At 40.4% G+C, this 17,157-nt stretch overlaps 1 protein-coding gene across 1 annotated transcript; it reads left to right on the top strand.

Moving 5' to 3' along the window:
* The first annotated feature begins 622 nt into the window (after nucleotides 1-622).
* Nucleotides 623-15,854, top strand: ltn1 (listerin E3 ubiquitin protein ligase 1). The gene is made up of 32 exons (XM_032576592.1): nucleotides 623-763; nucleotides 954-1,160; nucleotides 1,352-1,450; nucleotides 1,854-2,084; nucleotides 2,947-2,999; nucleotides 3,125-3,305; nucleotides 3,440-3,613; nucleotides 5,188-5,378; nucleotides 5,471-5,618; nucleotides 5,703-5,960; nucleotides 6,050-6,361; nucleotides 6,567-6,776; nucleotides 6,858-6,899; nucleotides 6,987-7,176; nucleotides 7,275-7,514; nucleotides 7,602-7,755; nucleotides 7,838-7,988; nucleotides 8,719-8,929; nucleotides 9,013-9,169; nucleotides 9,261-9,374; nucleotides 9,486-9,613; nucleotides 9,696-9,831; nucleotides 10,104-10,248; nucleotides 10,840-11,053; nucleotides 11,302-11,539; nucleotides 11,717-11,794; nucleotides 11,926-12,112; nucleotides 12,214-12,379; nucleotides 12,806-13,026; nucleotides 14,566-14,760; nucleotides 14,883-15,050; nucleotides 15,136-15,854. The coding sequence occupies exons 1-32, from the start codon at nucleotides 722-724 to the stop codon at nucleotides 15,196-15,198; spliced, it is 5,304 nt and encodes a 1,767-aa protein (XP_032432483.1). The 5' UTR covers nucleotides 623-721; the 3' UTR covers nucleotides 15,199-15,854.
* The last annotated feature ends 1,303 nt before the right edge of the window (nucleotides 15,855-17,157 follow it).

Raw genomic sequence — 17,157 nt, 5'->3', positions numbered from 1 at the left:
TTAAAATATTCAGCAGATTTCAATTATACAGAAATTGGGCTGCAGTGTGATGTAATAAGTACAGTTCAGTATAGTTTTGAAAAGTCCTTTTTGGTTATAATTTAGTTATATTAAAAATTGTATTGACTCAGAAGTAACCCAGAAAATAAGTTGATTACATGTGATAATTAGAATTTGAATAAATATTTAGGTCAGAAAAACTACTACAGCACACTTGCTACCTATGAAACTGGTACCAGTTTTATCATTACTTCTAATTGTTAGTTTGATAGAACTTCATGATTGGGCTCTTTTGCAAATCTTTGACTTGTGATCTTTGAGCTCTATTTCGCAATTACTTTTCCGGATGTTGCTTTATTTTGAAAAATTTTGAAAGTGAAACATAGAAGTCACGTGGTTTGTTTCGTTTGCTGCGTTCGGAAAACTCGGAATTTATATTTTTAAGAAATAAAAATCAAACAACTCAACAGAATTCCATTAAGTTAATTATTTCGATGCGGCTTTCAATATTTACAACATGCCTGGCTATCAATCATATGACGAACATATTTTGTTTCATACAAAAAGCGAGGAGAGGGACTATTTCCTCAGCTTGTTGCTTTAAATGCGTTAACGTCTATAGTGACGTAGGACGGAGTCACTTCCGAGTTGGGGTCCCTATGTGATAGCTAGTAAGAACACATTTGTATAAGTTAAAGAGTTCAAATGTAGGAAGATCACCATGGGGGGAAAGAACAAACAACGAACAAAAGGAAATGTTCGGGTAAGCAACCACCAATATCTGTGAAACAGCGTTGACGGTACAAAGTGAGCTAACACGAGCTAATACAAATTTCGTGGTTTCAGCTAAAACGACGCATGTTTAAACTGTTTGACGACCATAAACTGACCATCAAGCGTATTTTTATTACCTCCATTGCTGTGTGAAAACACGTATTGTTTCCTGTAATCAGCCGTCCAGCAGCGGCCGAGCTGCTGAGGTTCTGGCCCGGGAAGGGGGTGCCATCCCGGGCTTCGTGGGCTTCGACACGACGGTCACCTCTGAGCTGAGTTATGTCCCAGCTGTCCACGGAGCGGAAGAAATAGACAACCTGGTGGATGCTGATTTCCGCCTGGTGCTGAGGAAACTCTCAAAGAGGGATGTTGTCACCAGACTGAAAGTGAGCTTGATCTGGATGTTCTGAATGTTGATCTGCAGAATCAGGCAAATATTCATATTTAATGCTCTGGCGAACTTGTAAGCGAAATGTGTTGTTTTCTTTGTAAAAATTAGGTTCTGAGAACATGAGTAGAAACATCACCTTCGAGCTCTTATCGTTGAAAGTGTGTTTGATAAGCTTGTTCTTCCCAGGCAGTGCAGGACTTTGGGGCCATGTGTCAGGAACGGGATGCAGAAGAGGTGAAGGGAGTTCTGCCATACTGGCCAAGAATTTACTGCAAGATATCAGTGGTAAGTTGTTAATTCACCTGGCATCCACACAGTTATCCATTCAGCATAGTCACTTTACATGATATGATTTGCTAAACCAATCTGCCACTGATGAAAGTTGGCCATTTGTTTTCCTACTCATTAAGCTTTAAAACAAAATAACTAGATTTTTGATTCATATGCACAACAATTAAGTGTGTACTGTGATGCACTAAACGATAGAGACACGATTTGATGCATAAATGTAACTAATAGTGTAATGGCCTCAAAGGACTTGCAGCACATTTTATTCTCATTTTAATCCTTAATAAAATAAATATTGGTCTTGATCTCTAGTGTTTTTAATAGTTGAAATAATTAATCTTTGAACTAATTTTCCAGTCATGCATTAAAGTGTTTCTTTGTTTCTCATTTTATCTGTTAGGACCCTGACCGCCGTATCAGGGAGGCCACTCAGCAAGCGTTTGAACAGCTGGTGCTAAAAGTGCGTCGCAGCCTGGCTCCCTTTCTGAAGAGTTTGATGGGCCACTGGATTCTGTCGCAGTGTGACACGTACACACCCGCAGCCTCTGCCGCCTGCCAGGCCTTCCAGGCTGCGTTCTCACCTGCTAAACAACCTGAAGCTCTCAGCTTCTGCAAGGACGAGATCCTTACTGTGAGTGGAAATGCAAACTTTTCTGCAGAAATGTGGATTCTTGTGCTAAAATACGCAGAACTGGCACATTGCATTAATATCCCTACTCTTAAAGGTTTTTATGTAATTGTGCAAACATCGGTGTAATTTGTTTCGGTTTTATGTGCATAACAGAGTTTGAGGGTATTTTCTGTCTTGTCACAGAATTTTATTTAGAGCTGAACTTTGACTACACCATTTTAACACATGACTGAGATTTACTCCTACCCATTTCAATTGGTCAACATTTCCAGGAATTTCCTGTATTTACCTGCATCCATCCTCCCATCAGTTCTGACCAGCTTCAGTGTCTCTTATGACGAAAAGCGATCCTAAAGCATGACGCTGCCGTCATTATGTGTCACCATAGGGATGGTGTGCTTAGGTTGTTAAAGTGTAGTTTTTTACATCACAATGCCCTTTTTATGTGTCCAAAATCTTAAATTTTGTTTTCATCTGACCTCAGAGAACCTTCTGTCATATTGTCTCCAATGGTTATTGCTTTAAAACATAACCCTGCCTTAAACTTGTTTTTAAGCGTATCCCTGAACCACATGCTATGTTCCTTTTTTTTCCCTAATGCTCTTTATTTATTAATGTTGTCAAACACATCTCTGATAACCTTCGAGGCCTGAATAGCTGCATTTACACTGATTAAATTTCACACAGTTGGTCTCAGTTTACTAATTAATCATTACGGAAGGCGATTGCTTTCGCAGATTTTTATGTGAAAGCTATGACAGGAAAATGAACTGAATACAAAGGTTGTGATCTGAGAAGAAACTGAATATTTCTAAAAGTCCTAAGTATGTAAGACTCATATAATTTTATGACTGTGTTGCAGGTGCTTCAAGATGTTCTGTTAAAGGAAACCGCAGACACTCTAAGTGACTCACAGTATGTTAAAAACTTTTACTTAACCTTAGCTTCTGTCTGTTCCTGTTTTGTGTGTGTGCAGTAATGATATATTTTTGAAAACCAAAAAAGGATTTACTGAGGCATTGATTTCTCTTGTTCAACAGGAGTGTGACAGAAGAGGAAAGAGAAACCAAATATGTTCGCATGCTGACCAGTTCGTTGTTGGGGGTGAAGAAGCTACTTTCCCTGCTGCTTCAGGATGACAGGGCAGCACTGCAGCAAAGATTGGCTCTACTGGTTAACTCTGGGAAGTTCTGGAAATACAGCAAGCACAAGACGCCACAGGTGTGCATTAAATGACGTTCACATTCAACTCGAGGAGATTTGAACAAGAACATTTGCGTCGATAGCTCTTGTTACTAGATCGACTCCTTGTCTGTCATTACTGAGTTGCCCTAACCCCGTGTGTTGCTCCACAGATCAGAGGAGCCTTTTTTGAGATGCTGTGTGCTCTGTGTGAATTCACACCAGATATGGTTCAGAGTGAAGCAGCACGACTGTGCCCTGCTGTTCTCCTCAGTATCGATGACACAGACCCTGTTGTGCTTCCTCACGTGTGGGAGGCAGTTCTTCATGTTGTGTCCACTATTCCTGTGAGTTTGAACGACCCGTTCCAGCGGGTCCCAACCCCGCTCCTCAGAGTCCACTGTCCTGCATGTTTTAGGGCACAGTCTCCAGTCCTCAAGGGCCGGTGTCCTGCAACTTTTAGATGTGCCTCTGCTGCACCACACCTGAGTAGAATAATTAGGTCAGAACTTATCTACACAAGGAGGAGGTAGTTAAGCCGTTTCATTCCAGTGTTTTGTACATGTGGCACATCTAAAAACTGCAGGACAGCGGCCCTTGAGGACTGGAGTTTGGCACCCCTGCTTTAGGTTTCTCTGCTGCCGTACTTCTGACTAGCTGAATCAGTTCTGTTGGAGCAGAGTAACATCTAAAACATGCAGGACAGTGGACCTGCATGTTCACTCTCCTGTTTGGGGAGTAAAACAAAAGCTGTTCTTTATATGTTTATATTTTGTCTAAAATTGGTTTTAATAGTAAAATCAGTAGGTAAATCAAAGAGAATACAACTAAAAAAAGCTACATTCTATATATTTATTGGTAGATCAGGTGGAAAGATATTATTCCCTATTTTGTTACCAGGAAAAAAAGGAGGGATATTTCTGAGTGAAAAACACTTGAGGGTTGCTAAACGTTTTAATAGTTGGCATTAGGCTGTGTAATAAACCCAAAACCTGCATCTCAAAGTTTACAGGACTGAGTTGGTATGTTAAATGTTACATTTCAGGACAATACTACTAGAATTGTCCTGAAATGACTAGCGTTTGACTAGTCATTTCTAGCTTTTGACTTGTTTGGAAGGATAGCCAGGAGAATGTCTCTTCCGCCTACAAATAATACGGTAGCATGACTCAATTTGCAAAGCTGTAATTGAAGGAACTACTGGACTTCAGTATAGACAAGTAGAGCTTTTGACAGCTCATATTGGCTGTTAAGCATGTGGTGTGGAGGTGTGATGATATGGGTTTGTTTTGCAGCCTCAAAAATCCCAGACATGGGCCTGTTGGAGTCATTAGCTCCTTTCACTAAATTCTTTAGGTCTGTCTCACCATTAAAATGTATTTAACAAATCACACTAAAGTGTGCAGAGATGGAACAGTTTTCTGGACTTAAGACATGGTTGTTTGTGTCAGTTAGTGACTAGACATCTCTAATATTGGCTGTTAAAAATCCCAGGATAATAAATCCACATTTTTTGAGGCACAAAAACATGTTGAATGTTTTTTCCCTCAAAAGACTTGGAGATGTTTGACAGATGCTTCCTGTGCAGGACATATCTGGCTTAATATGCTGATTTATGAACGGCCAGAAGGAGCATAAAGAGGGTCTTGTGTTTGTGACTGAATAACAGCACTGTGGTGAAAGAGGGTATTGAGACCACTATGAAATCTTCTCCCAGGATATTCTAGTGGGAATTTTGAGACAGCTAAAGCTTGACCCAAACTGAGTCATTAAACAATCCTGAAGACATCAGATCTTTAACAGAGTAGTTGGGGAAAAAAACAAAAAACAAAATCAAGACTGGAATCTTGAAGAGAGTTGTGTAAAACAAGATTAGGAAAATGTTCTTAATGATTTCTTAATTTTCTTTTAAATGTTTCAGGATTGTTGGACACATGTAAATGCCAAGAAAGGCTTTCTTCCTAAACTCTGGGCTTTGTTGAAAGAAGGAGGTAAAGGCATGGCTAAAGGGCTCCATCCGAATCTCATGCCTCTCCTCAGCAAACTGCCGCAGCAAGTCACAGATCCTGAATTGGACTTCTACACCACTTTTTACACCGCATTCCTGCAAGGGTAACTTGTTTGTGTTTTTATATGTGAAATGTTACCTGATGTGCATTTTCCAAAAGTAATTCCCGTATTTCTGCGCGTTTTGTGTTGGTCAGCCTGTCCAGTGAGCGTGCGGCGACGAGCCCGTCGGAGAGCGCAGTCATAGTGACGTCGTTTGTCGAGTGCTTGAGGTACAGCATAACGCAGAACGCCGGGGACGAGCAGTCTCAGGAGAAAATAAGGAGCATGCTCATTTCCCAGCAGGTGTGGTCATGCTGTCATGCCAAATTTTCCCAACATTTTCTACCTCTCAGATGTTTCTTGAAGTGTTTTGCTCTATTTCTGCAGCTCCTACCGTTGATAGAAAAGGCTATTAGGAATCCTTCCCTTCAGAATGGACCTCTTTTTCTGCTGATCACTGAAATGCTCATTTCCTGGGAGAAGAGGGCGGGTTTACACTGTGAAGGCGAGAAAAATAACAACAAGGATGTCTTCAAAAGACTTTTAGCTGACTTCTGGGAGGAACTCGGTCTCCTGTGTGTGCGTTTTGTCGACGACGAGGACGTTGATCTTCAGGCTTTGGAAGGCGTAGCCACTTTGCTGCAGGTGAGTTTACTTTTATGCTTTAGTAAAATGTGTCAAGTAAAATACATTTGAAATAAGAGCTAGTTGTTTTCTCTCTTGAATCTCTCCAGGTCATGCGTAATCCTGAGAGAATAAGCAAAAAACAAACCCAGAAGAAGAAATCTGTCAGGTTGTGTCTCACAAAGACAGAAGAGGAAGAGAAATCAGTAATTCAGGGAGAGGGAGTCGAAAAGTTTGCGCAGACTGTGTCGGAGCCTGTGCAGGAGAAGGCGCTTGGGTCCCTACAGACTCAGCATTTTGAAGACGCCGTGTGCCAGCTGGCTCAGCTGTGCCTCGTGCATGTGAATGAGAAAAACTCAGAGAAACATCTTGTTTTTCTGTCCCTTCTCCTACAGTCTTTTCACACGCCCAGGATTTTCAGTGTAAGTCAAAGATCTATTTTCATTTGACAACAATTTCTTTGGTGCAAAATCTAGTCGAGTAAAATAAGTTATATTGCGATGACTTTTACAATGTTGTGTACTGTGCAACTCTTTGTCTGTAAATACGTTCAAACTAGAACTCCTAAAGTGGCATTTTTAGCTTCAGACTAGGATGCATTTTATCTTACATTTTTACTTATTTCAGACCTTACTTGAATTTGATGAAATTAAACCTGGAGATGATAAATGGACGGGGGAGAAAAATCCAGCAGTTCAGTTTCTGCTGAGGCGTGTGGTCGTGTGGCTGGCGGAGGTTGGCCGCAGCGATACCGAGCACCTGGTGGAGATGGTTTTCAGCTCACTGTCCTGCTGCAGCCAGGAGGAGACCACACAAATTCTTAATCACATCACCACGGTAACCTCATCCTCATTTGTTTGATATCCAACTGCAGTTTTACCTTTTTTTTTTTTAATGGTCCGTTTCTCTTCTTTCTAGATGGGTTTGGAGTGGAGAATTATCCTGCAAATTATTCAGAGAGTAAATATTCAGTTTTCATCAGACTTAAATTAGTTTGTGGTTTTTGTTTAGAAAAGACTTCTTGACTTTGTTTCCTAACTTCTAAAGGCAGGTAAAGATCCCAAGACTCGGGCAAGCTGCAGGAACTGGCTGAAAGGTTCGATTCTGGGCGAGCAGCTCCTGGGACTGACTGAAGAGCTCTGCAAGATGGAGCACAACTCGACTGCTCCCAAAACCCCCACAAGCAACAACAGCTGGACGCTTATCGGCCTCGTTCTCTCTCAGAACAACAACAATGGTAACTCAAGAGAAATTGTGCAGAAACACTGCAAAGAGCTTCTTTCTGCTTGACAAAACAGATGATGCGTCTTACATTTTGACGTGTTTTGTGTTTAGAGTCTTTAATAGGGGAGGTGTACATGGAGAAAATGTTGGAGAAGCTCCACACTACGTTGTCCGAGACCAAGAGTCTGTCGGACGCGGGCAACATGGAGCCACTCATCTCCTTCATCTGCGACGTGGCTTCCTCTTTCTTCTGCTCTGTCCAGGATTGCCTGCTGCTCCTCTCTGCTGAGGAGCTCCTGCTGACTGTCTTCCAGCTGACTGCGCAAGATCAAAGACACACTCACCTGTCTGGTGGGTTGACACACACATTGCACAAAAATGACTAATTAAGCTGTGAGAGAAAGAAAGAGCAACTTCATGTTGCCATTACTTTTACAGAATCACTGTTGGATAAGCTGAAGAAAGTGTGTGCAGCTGGAGTCAGGTCGCTGGTGCAACACTGTGAATGCGAGGTCCGCCAAGGCGGCTTCCTGCACAGTGCAGCCGTCTGGGTCATGAAGCAGCTTCTGACCAGCAATCTCGATATTAAAGGGTAAATCTTTGTACATGTATCTTATTTTTTGATTGGTCTGTTGTGTTATCTTGAATTATTATTATTATTTTGTTTGTTTTAGCTTGCAGGTTTTAGTCGGAGCTGTCCAAAGCTTAGTGGAAACGATCGTCTCCGTTGGCGGCCAAGCATCCTCCGTCCTCAGCCAATTCTTTGCTCTTCTGACACCGAGCCAGACGGAGTGGACCAGAATCAGACACGCCCTGTCTCCTCAGGTCAGCAAGTCTGTACCCGACTATGGGAAAATTCAAGAACATCTGTATAGTGATTACAAAGGAATATTTTACAGAGGCCTCGCAAAAATAATCCTACTCATGAACTTTTTCAAATGCCGCTACATTACAGCAAGACATTTTACTTTTCATTGTATTTTATTGAAATTTTATGTGACAGATTTAGGAATCTTTGATTTACTCTTTCCATTTTCAGATGATGGATTGAACAGTTTTCCTATCAGATGTTTTTGTTTTATTGCCTAACTGAAGCCTTAACCCTCTTCCAAACTTTCTTCCCCTGACCTGTCTGGTATGTCACTTAATCTCTTGTTGAGTAATGTTAAACAGACTGATCAGTTCAAAGAACAGCTGCATTCACACCGAGATTAAATTACACCAAGGTGTTATAGGTAAGGTTACCTCTAAAGATGATTGGTTGCACTAGGTTTATTTTAGGCCAATAGGATGAAAAGGGCCTTGATACATTTCACCATATTTAGAATTGAGTAAAAATGTTGGAAACTGTAATTTTTCATCCATTTCAAATTTATTTACTAATTTGTGCTGGTCTTGGATAATATTCCCATAAAATGAATTGATGTTTGTCCTCTTAGAGTGACAAAATAACAAACATTTGAGAGGTAGGAATACTTTGCAAGGCACTGCACAAAGAAAACATGTAACATTCATGTGGTACCTCCATTTTTTATTTTTCACTTGTTGTCTTCAGTGGGTCAAATCTCCTTTGCTGTCCAACCGTCACAGAGGAGTTTGTGAAAAACCCTCTAAGGACATGTGGAAGTTCAGAGACTCAAACAGGCTGCCTGCTCACCTCTGTGTCTGTGCCGTCTTGGGAATTGTGGCCCAGACTGCTGCAGTTCTAGCTTCTGGCCAAAAGGAGGCGCCATGTTCTTCATTCCTCCCAAACCTTACAGGCACAGGTACACACAGGACTCTGTTAAGAACAAAGTTGTTTTCTTCCACCAGTTTTCGATGCTTTCATAAGTTTGTTCCTTTTCAACAGTTTCAGAAGTGTTGTATGCGCTGCAGTGGTGTAAGGAGCTCGATTTCCGGCCCCCAGTAGCATCTGCTTATCGCAACCTGTTGGCTGAATGGGGACTATCAGCTGGACTCCATAGCAAAGTCCCAATGAAATCTCTACTAGAGACCCTCTACTCAAGGTCAGATTCACCTCAGGCTTTCTTTCATTTTTCTAACAGTAATTTTAAATATTATCTTCTGATTAAATTCTTCTCCTTTTCTGACCATAAGGTCTGTGACAGATGGAGGTCTGTGGACTCTGACTCTAGAAAACTACATCCACACCAACGACTTGGCAGCCACTTGCAGTGGAGCTCTAAAAAGACTTTACGATAGTGCAGATAGGTTAGTAATTTATGAGAAAGTATTTGATTTTCTGTTTTTTTTTCTGAACATTCTTAGCTCTGAAATTGTAGCTCTTGTTTTGTTTTATACTAAATATGTTTATTTAATCAGTCTTTTCCCAGTGAATCTGAGCAAACTCAGCACACTGCAGGTGCTCTGCCCACTTATGGCTAAAGAAGACAGAGAAACTCTGATTGCTTTGGCTACTGCTGGAATAATCAACTGGCAAGAGGAAGAAAGTGAGATACCGTAGCACTATACATGAATCTATATCTTACAGATTTATATATGCAAGTAGTAATTTTTGGCTGTGTGTTGCAGATGTTTATGGCAGTCTGGCAGTGCTGCTGTGCTGCCTGAACGCCAACACGCCGGTAGAAGACGAGGTCATTCAGGCTGTTCTTGCCACTCTGATGGAATGGAGGAACAGCAGAGAGGATTGGTTTCTCTTTAGCTGGTGACTGAAGCAACTTTTAACATTTTTATTGAGTTAACACTAGCAGACATTCATGTGATTTAAGCTGTTATACTACAATTGTTAATTTCTAAGTTGACACTCTAACATCGTGGCTCCTTCACATGTTCAAGATTTGCAGCATGTCTTTAAAAAACAAGGTTAATCTGTAGATTAGGCACTTTATGCTTTCAGGACCATAGAAAATGCCGACTGACGTTGTTACAGATCAGTTCATCTATTGCTGTTAAATTAGCCACATCTGTTTATTTCAGTGACTTGTCCGATACGACATCTGAACAGCTGAACCTCAATGTGGAGATGATTCGATTCTTGTGTTGGTCGGTGACTCACTGTCCAGCTGTTCTTGGGGGAAACCAGTGGGACTTTCTGCTCTGCTCTATGTTGGCCTGGTTGGAGGTGAGACAAAGCTCACATGAGATTTTGAGATTGTTTTGTATTATAATTTAGACTGCCTCACAAAACTATTCACTCCACATTCTATCACATCACAACCACACATTTCTATGCGTTTGTGGAACAGTAATTTTCAAAGTTTGCCACAGATTATTTCACTTTAGCTCCGGCTGTGTTTGAAGTCTCTGTCGTGCTGGAAGATACGACTCTGCTCTACCAACAGATTCTTCCCAGTACTGCTCAGTTTTATACTCCTTCCAGTTTCCCATCAGTTCTGACTAACTTCCTTGTCCTTAGTGAATAAAAGCAAGCCCACAGCCTGATGCTGCCACCACCATGTATCACTGTGGGCTGTTAGTTGTGTTACGTTACTTTAGTAAAGAGTTAAATTTAACTGTAATTTGACTAAACTACATTCTTCTTCATGAATGGTTTTGTCTTCTCTTTAAAAAATGCTTTATCTTGCCATTCTTATGGACCAGATTTGTGGAGCTCATGAATAATACTTCTCCTGTCATCAGGTTCTCTGAGCTGAGCTGCTTTTTATTTTTTTTTTTTAAACATAACTCAGTTTTTAACTGTATCTAAACCCAGACTGCCAGTGAGAATGTGAGCTGTCTGTGGAACCCTTGGGTGCAGCTGTTTGTGTGCGAGAACGCTGCGTTGATCGTGACGCTGAACCAGTTCTTTTCGTCGCCATCCTCTGACGTCCTGGAGAAGCTGCCAACAGAGCTGGCTGGCGAATGGAAAGATTTCTTCATAGAGGGAATCTACAACCTCCTGTTGCCCCTGCCAGTGAGAATCACTGGTACGTGTGTTGCCTTTATGTTGGCAAGTAAATGTACTGTATTTGGAAAATAATTCAGGTACTACTCGGTGCGCTTGATTTTCCATGAACATTTGAATGTTACATTTGAAGTATTTCAAATGGATAAGAATGGATTTCTCCTAAATAAGATTTCTAACCGGATAGGTTGTTTTCTCACATTGTAAATAATGTAAATACCAGTCCTAATTTTAACATCTTCATTCACTTATTATCTCTGCTTCAATCAGAGGCTTTTCCTGAGCCGGATGACCCTGTGTTCCCCATGGCTGTTCTCCAGTCGGTTGGTTTGGCTCTGACTTGCGTTCCAGTCCAGCAACTAAACCAAAATTCCCTGCCGCCACGATTTATAGCGGACCAAAAGACCAACCTGCCAGAGCCTCTGCAGACCCTGCTGAACACTCTGTGTCCCCTGCTGCTGTTCAAGGCCAGGCCTCTGCAGATTACTGTTCACCATATGCTGGAGAAGTAAGGGGTTTTTCTTTCTTGTTGTGAGAATTGCTCGATTCTGTCAGAAAAACACTTCAGTAAGTCTGATCTATAGTGTTGAATTTGTTCAACATTACAGATCCGTTCTGTCAGGTTAGCTGAAGTTTTGCAGACAATGTTAAAAAAAGCTTCTTTTTTTTTTTTTTGTCAATGCAGAGTGATGCCACAGCTGCCTGAATGTGACGGCGAAGGCGATAGCAATAGGTCTGATGATGACAGCGATGAGCCATGTCTGTAAGTGAAAGTGGGGAAATTCTGTTGCCTCATCGCAATGCATAATTGAAAAAAAAAGAAATGAAAACAATAAATGAAATGAAACAAATATATATATATATTTTTTCCAAGTTGTGGTTGTTTGATCTCAGATCTCCTCCAGCTGCGCTCATGGCCATTCTGTCGACCTGTGAAGAGTTGTGTGACAGCATCCTGGCAGCGCTTCAGGTGGGAGAGTTTGCAGTGGTCCAGCCTCTCAGCGTGGAATACTCCTGCATACTGGCTTACCTTCTTGCGTGGAAACTGCTCCTTACTTTTTTCAAATCCTCCCCCTCCCATGTGAGTCTTTGTCTAATTTCTACTGCAAGAGTGGGTTTATGAAGACTAAAGGAGTTGGTTTTGATGTACTGTCACACTTTTTTTTTTTTCTTTTTATGTAGCTGCGTGCCCATTATGCTCAGTATCTGAAGAGAAGCTGCTCTCTTAACAAGCTGCTCCTCCATCTCTTCAAACTGATGCCTGAGAACCCGATTTGCCCGGGCCAGGGGACAGAGACAAAGGAGAGTAAAACTTTCTTCACAGAGAGTCTGCTTCTCACAGTTGACAGTAAGTCACTTTGAAACTTTTAGTATATTGCAAAGCTATTCCTGTCCTTTGAATGTTTGCACATTTTAAACTATACCCATAAATTCAGCAAATCCTGCTAAGAACACGTGTAAAGCAAATTAAATAAGATCTGATGCTGTGTAAATGTGTTTGCACCACTTTTCACACCAAGTTGCAACAAGTTTCGATGTATTTTTGGGGACTTTATGTGATAGATCAATACAAAGTATAGGATAGTTAAGTGGAAGGAAAATTCCACGTTTTTCAAAGTTTTAACATCTAAATATTTTTGACATGCGGCATGCAGGTGTGTTCAGCCCAATCATATACGTTAACGGTTGAGTCTGTAAATAAAAACCAAAATTCATAAAAAGCTTAAAAGGGTCTGAGTTCTTCATTTTTTCCTGTGCTGTGAATTGACTGCAGAGAACGTTGGCGTTGAGTGGGAGCTCCCCCACCTGGCTTGCAGTGTGTACTACAGCACAGTGCAGGACCTGCCCGCCATGGTGCGTCTGTGGTGGAACAGCCAGGAGAAGAGAGTGAGCTCTGCAGTGGAAAAGTTCACCAGTAAATACGTCAGTCCTGTTCTGTCGGCCCAGGAGATCTCCTTGGTCCACGACAGCACTCAGATGTTTGACAGCATGACTGTAAGTTAGCGGGCTAAATGCACTCTGCACACCCAACATGACAGCCTTCAGAAAGCATTTGTTAAACTCTTAATTTGTTCCCGCTCTGAAACGGTAATTTTCTAGACTTAAGTCGCTCTAAAATGTCAAGTTTAATAGATGCAAGCTAATCACTCATGTCATAATGGAAAGTAGCATATTTAAGCTGTTTCTATATATACATATATAACAGAAATAGATTTCTTGATTTGTCAGCTATGTTCTCTTGATTTAGAATATAGTTTGTAGTTTCTGGTGCAGGCTTTTATATTTTCTTATGTGAAAGCCTCTGGGAAGCTTAGAACCCCTTTTGCTTGGTTTTGATTTAATGTTTCATATTCTGCGTCAAAAACATATTTACCATAAGTTTGAAGTTTACTTTTTAAGGTAGAGGAGGAAACAAAAGGCTGAATATTGACTCGTTAAGCTTATACACTTTGGATTAACATTAACTTACTATCAGATCACTAGCTCTACATGATGAATGAACATCAAACCAAAATTAGGGTTAGTTTAAAATCTACACTTTTTAAAAGTGTTTTTTTTTGCTACTGACCTTTGAAAATGTTACATGGTGTAATCATACCAGTGGGATCACAGATCCCAAAGGGTTAAAAAGAGAAAACAATTTACACTGTCATCTGGAGATGCACCTATCAGAATTTTATAGCCAATTTCTGATCTCTTAATTTTATGAGTTAAACTCTGCTGATACAGACTTTAGACAATACAGATTGCTAAGGGCAGTAAAATATGAAGAACGGCACTGAAAATAGTTTGATCCAGACTCGTCGTCTAGACTTCCTAGTCTCTCTATGAAAAGCCTACCATAAACGTTAATAATTATTCAAAAACAATAATTTTAGAGTTGACATGTTAAACTGGATTTTAGCATCATTTCCTGGCTTTTTCAGTCTTTCCGCCGACGGTCTTTGACTCTTGTGCTCTTCTTCAACTTAAATGAGCAGCTGACATGCTGTACAAAAGGCTTCCAGCATCCCAGTGCTTCCTCTGTCTTCATTATGGCTAAGTTTGAGTTGCATCACCAAATAACATCATCCACATCAGAGTTTTGTTGTCGGCTTGTCTTGGTGATTTGGGTGGTGCATTCACAGAATAAAAAAAGATAGGATTTTGACATTTCCATACACTAGTCCAGATAAAAATAACTGATTCCCATCACCTTTCATTTCTTGGTCCTTTTTCACTCTAAACTAGATGTTTGTTTTTTTTTAGAAGAAGAAACTTGTTAAACTTTTCCATCTTTTGTTTGCCAGTAGGTATGATGTTAAATCATTAACCAAATTTTGTGATGCATCATTGCACTTTAACGAAGGTGCAACATTATACTGTTCTGTTAAAGTTAATGAACTCTCATTTGTGTCAGTCCATTAAGTGTGATCTGGGTGTTTAATTGTATATCCGCTGCCTGATTATCTGACTGGAAGACCCCCTATGGTGTTAAGACTATATATACAGTATATATATATATATATATATATTTTAATCATGTCTCCTCAGGTTAAAGCCCGCTCAGCAGCGCGAGAGGTGATTGCCACATACTCCGTGGATGATATCTACATCGAGTTGGTGATTCAGCTGCCGCAGAACTACCCTCTGGGCTCCATCACGGTGGAGAGTGGGAGACGTGTGGGCGTCGCCGTGCAGCAGTGGAGGAACTGGATGCTGCAGCTCAGCACCTACCTCACACATCAGGTAGAAAAACAATCGATACACTCTTTTAAGGCACTTAAGACTCAGGTGTTTTTAAAGTGCCGGGTATTTTTATTTGCTGGGATTAGTAGGTAGAAAAACAACAACATTGTTTGTGCGGTCAGAACGGCAGCATAATGGAGGGCCTGGCTCTGTGGAAGAACAACGTCGATAAGCGCTTCGAGGGCATCGAGGACTGCATGATCTGTTTCTCTGTTATTCACGGCTCCAACTACTCCCTGCCAAAGAAAGCTTGTCGTACCTGCAAGAAGAAGTTCCATTCTGCTTGTCTGGTGAGACATGTGATATTGAAGTATTAATTTACTTTAAGCAACCAGTGGCAGCCTGCTTTGATATTGCCTTTTTCTTTTTCTATAGTACAAATGGTTCACTTCCAGCAACAAGTCCACCTGCCCGCTCTGCAGAGAAACCTTCTTTTAGTCCTCTGTGTCTGCTTTGGATGAAAGAAGACGACTCTTACTGGAGAACTGGACGCTTACATACAAAATGTTATCACAAGTTTTTTCCAGAATGCTGTATAATTTGTTGGATTACTCAAGTAATTAAAAACAATCTGGAGAAATTATGTAAAACCTAGCGCTATTCATATTTTAACCTCCCATATGTCAATACTCAGACATGTGGGTTAATGCCCAAACTGTGTGTACATAGCAGTGCTTTTCCTGTATTGCTTATGTGAAAGATCAATGCCCTCATGTGATTTTTATATTTCCTGTTATGTAGCAGTTTGTTCTTTGAGTCCCCACATACATGCAGAAAACATTGTGATTAAACTGATTTGATTTATCACAGGAAGAAAAATGAGTTTAGAAATATGAAAAAGAGCTTGAGGTGTGAAAAGCTGGTTGAAGCAATGGTAGATCCAAGTCAGCTTTTGATGAAAAACTTCCTAATATTTAGGAGTGTAAAGCGACTGCCTGATTAGAGACATTTGATCTGTCAGAAGCAGGAAACAGGAATTTAAGATAAAATATCCAAATGCACACAAATATCGGGGCCTGTGTGTCTTACCCTGTGCCTACATCCACCTGTAAATGTTGAAAAGTAATTTGAATAAAACATCCTGAATTATATTGGATAAAATGTCCTGATTCATCACAAATACACCTCATAAGTGTCAATATATTGGATCGTCGCCACCAATTTTTGACATAAAATTGTTTTTCTCTTAATTGCTTTTTTTTTTTTTAAACAGAAGCTTTAGAGATATTAGAACACTTCATGCTTCTCTCTACTGAAAAGCTTTAGTAAAGATACTGGTTTAATTTTCCAGTAGGACTTTTTACCTGCCCACACTTCCTGATTTAATCATCATGATTTCGCTGGGCTGGTTTGGCCTGCGAACTCTTCTGACCTAAACCCCCATTGAAAATATAAGGGATATTTTTTTTTCAAGAGGAAGATGAGAGATCAGGCTTCCTGAAGGCTGCTATCAAAGCAACAGGAAGTCTCCGCTGTCTGCCTCCATGTCACAGTGATGTAATAATTTATGCAAAAAGCGATCAGAGAAAGTGTTGAATCCATAAATATGGTACATGAACATGCCTTTCAGTGTTAAAAATATTTTAAGTTGGTTTTTCTTCGTAGAAATTGATGTTCTAATTTATTGCAAGCTTAATAAAAAATCTAAACAATGTTTGCAACCAAAATCCAATGCATCTTCTGTGCGCTATAGAAAGGAGAACAGTCTATATTCAGAAATGGGACTCCAAAAGCTGCAAATCATATTTACTCGCAGTTTTTGGTTTTTATTTGTTTAAAAACGAGTATATCCGAACAGAAAAATAAAATAAATATGAAATCCCTAATTGATAAACTTTCACATAAAGAGATGTGATCAGTAAATTTAGCATGTATGACATGAACAGCTTGAGTCTGTGCATGACAGACATAATAAAGTCAAATCAGCTGAAATCAAGGTGAAGCTTTTCCCACTTCCAACCTACGCCTCCCGTTGTAAGGTTTCCAAATAAGCATATCGAAACAACAACAAAAAAAACGGTGCTTGTTTCCAAGAATGGCTTGTAATTAGCTTTAGTCCGTGGCTGCTGCACCGGTCCCACAAGCTCATTTGTCTTGGGTCCACCACATCCTCCTGCTGAATAATTTATCTGCTTAATGGAGACTTGCTCTCATCACCGTTGTTCCTATGGAATTAATTATGACAGATTAAGCATGATCAATGAATTAATCCCTTTGATTTTCTCTGCTGTCTGAAGCTTGTGTGTAAGTGTGTCATTTGTAATTCATTATTGTGGTCAGATTTTATCAATACATACAACGGACATTCATCATCATCTGCCCTTGACCTTTTTAATTGCCATTGATCTGTTTGGCAGGCATAAATATTTATACTGAAGGCTCCCTCTGTCTCATGAG

This window comes from Xiphophorus hellerii, chromosome 11 (assembly GCF_003331165.1).
Source record: "Xiphophorus hellerii strain 12219 chromosome 11, Xiphophorus_hellerii-4.1, whole genome shotgun sequence".
Taxonomy (NCBI): domain Eukaryota; kingdom Metazoa; phylum Chordata; class Actinopteri; order Cyprinodontiformes; family Poeciliidae; genus Xiphophorus; species Xiphophorus hellerii.
The sequence above is the reverse complement of the archived record's forward strand: the minus strand, read 5'-3'. Positions and strand labels throughout refer to the sequence as shown.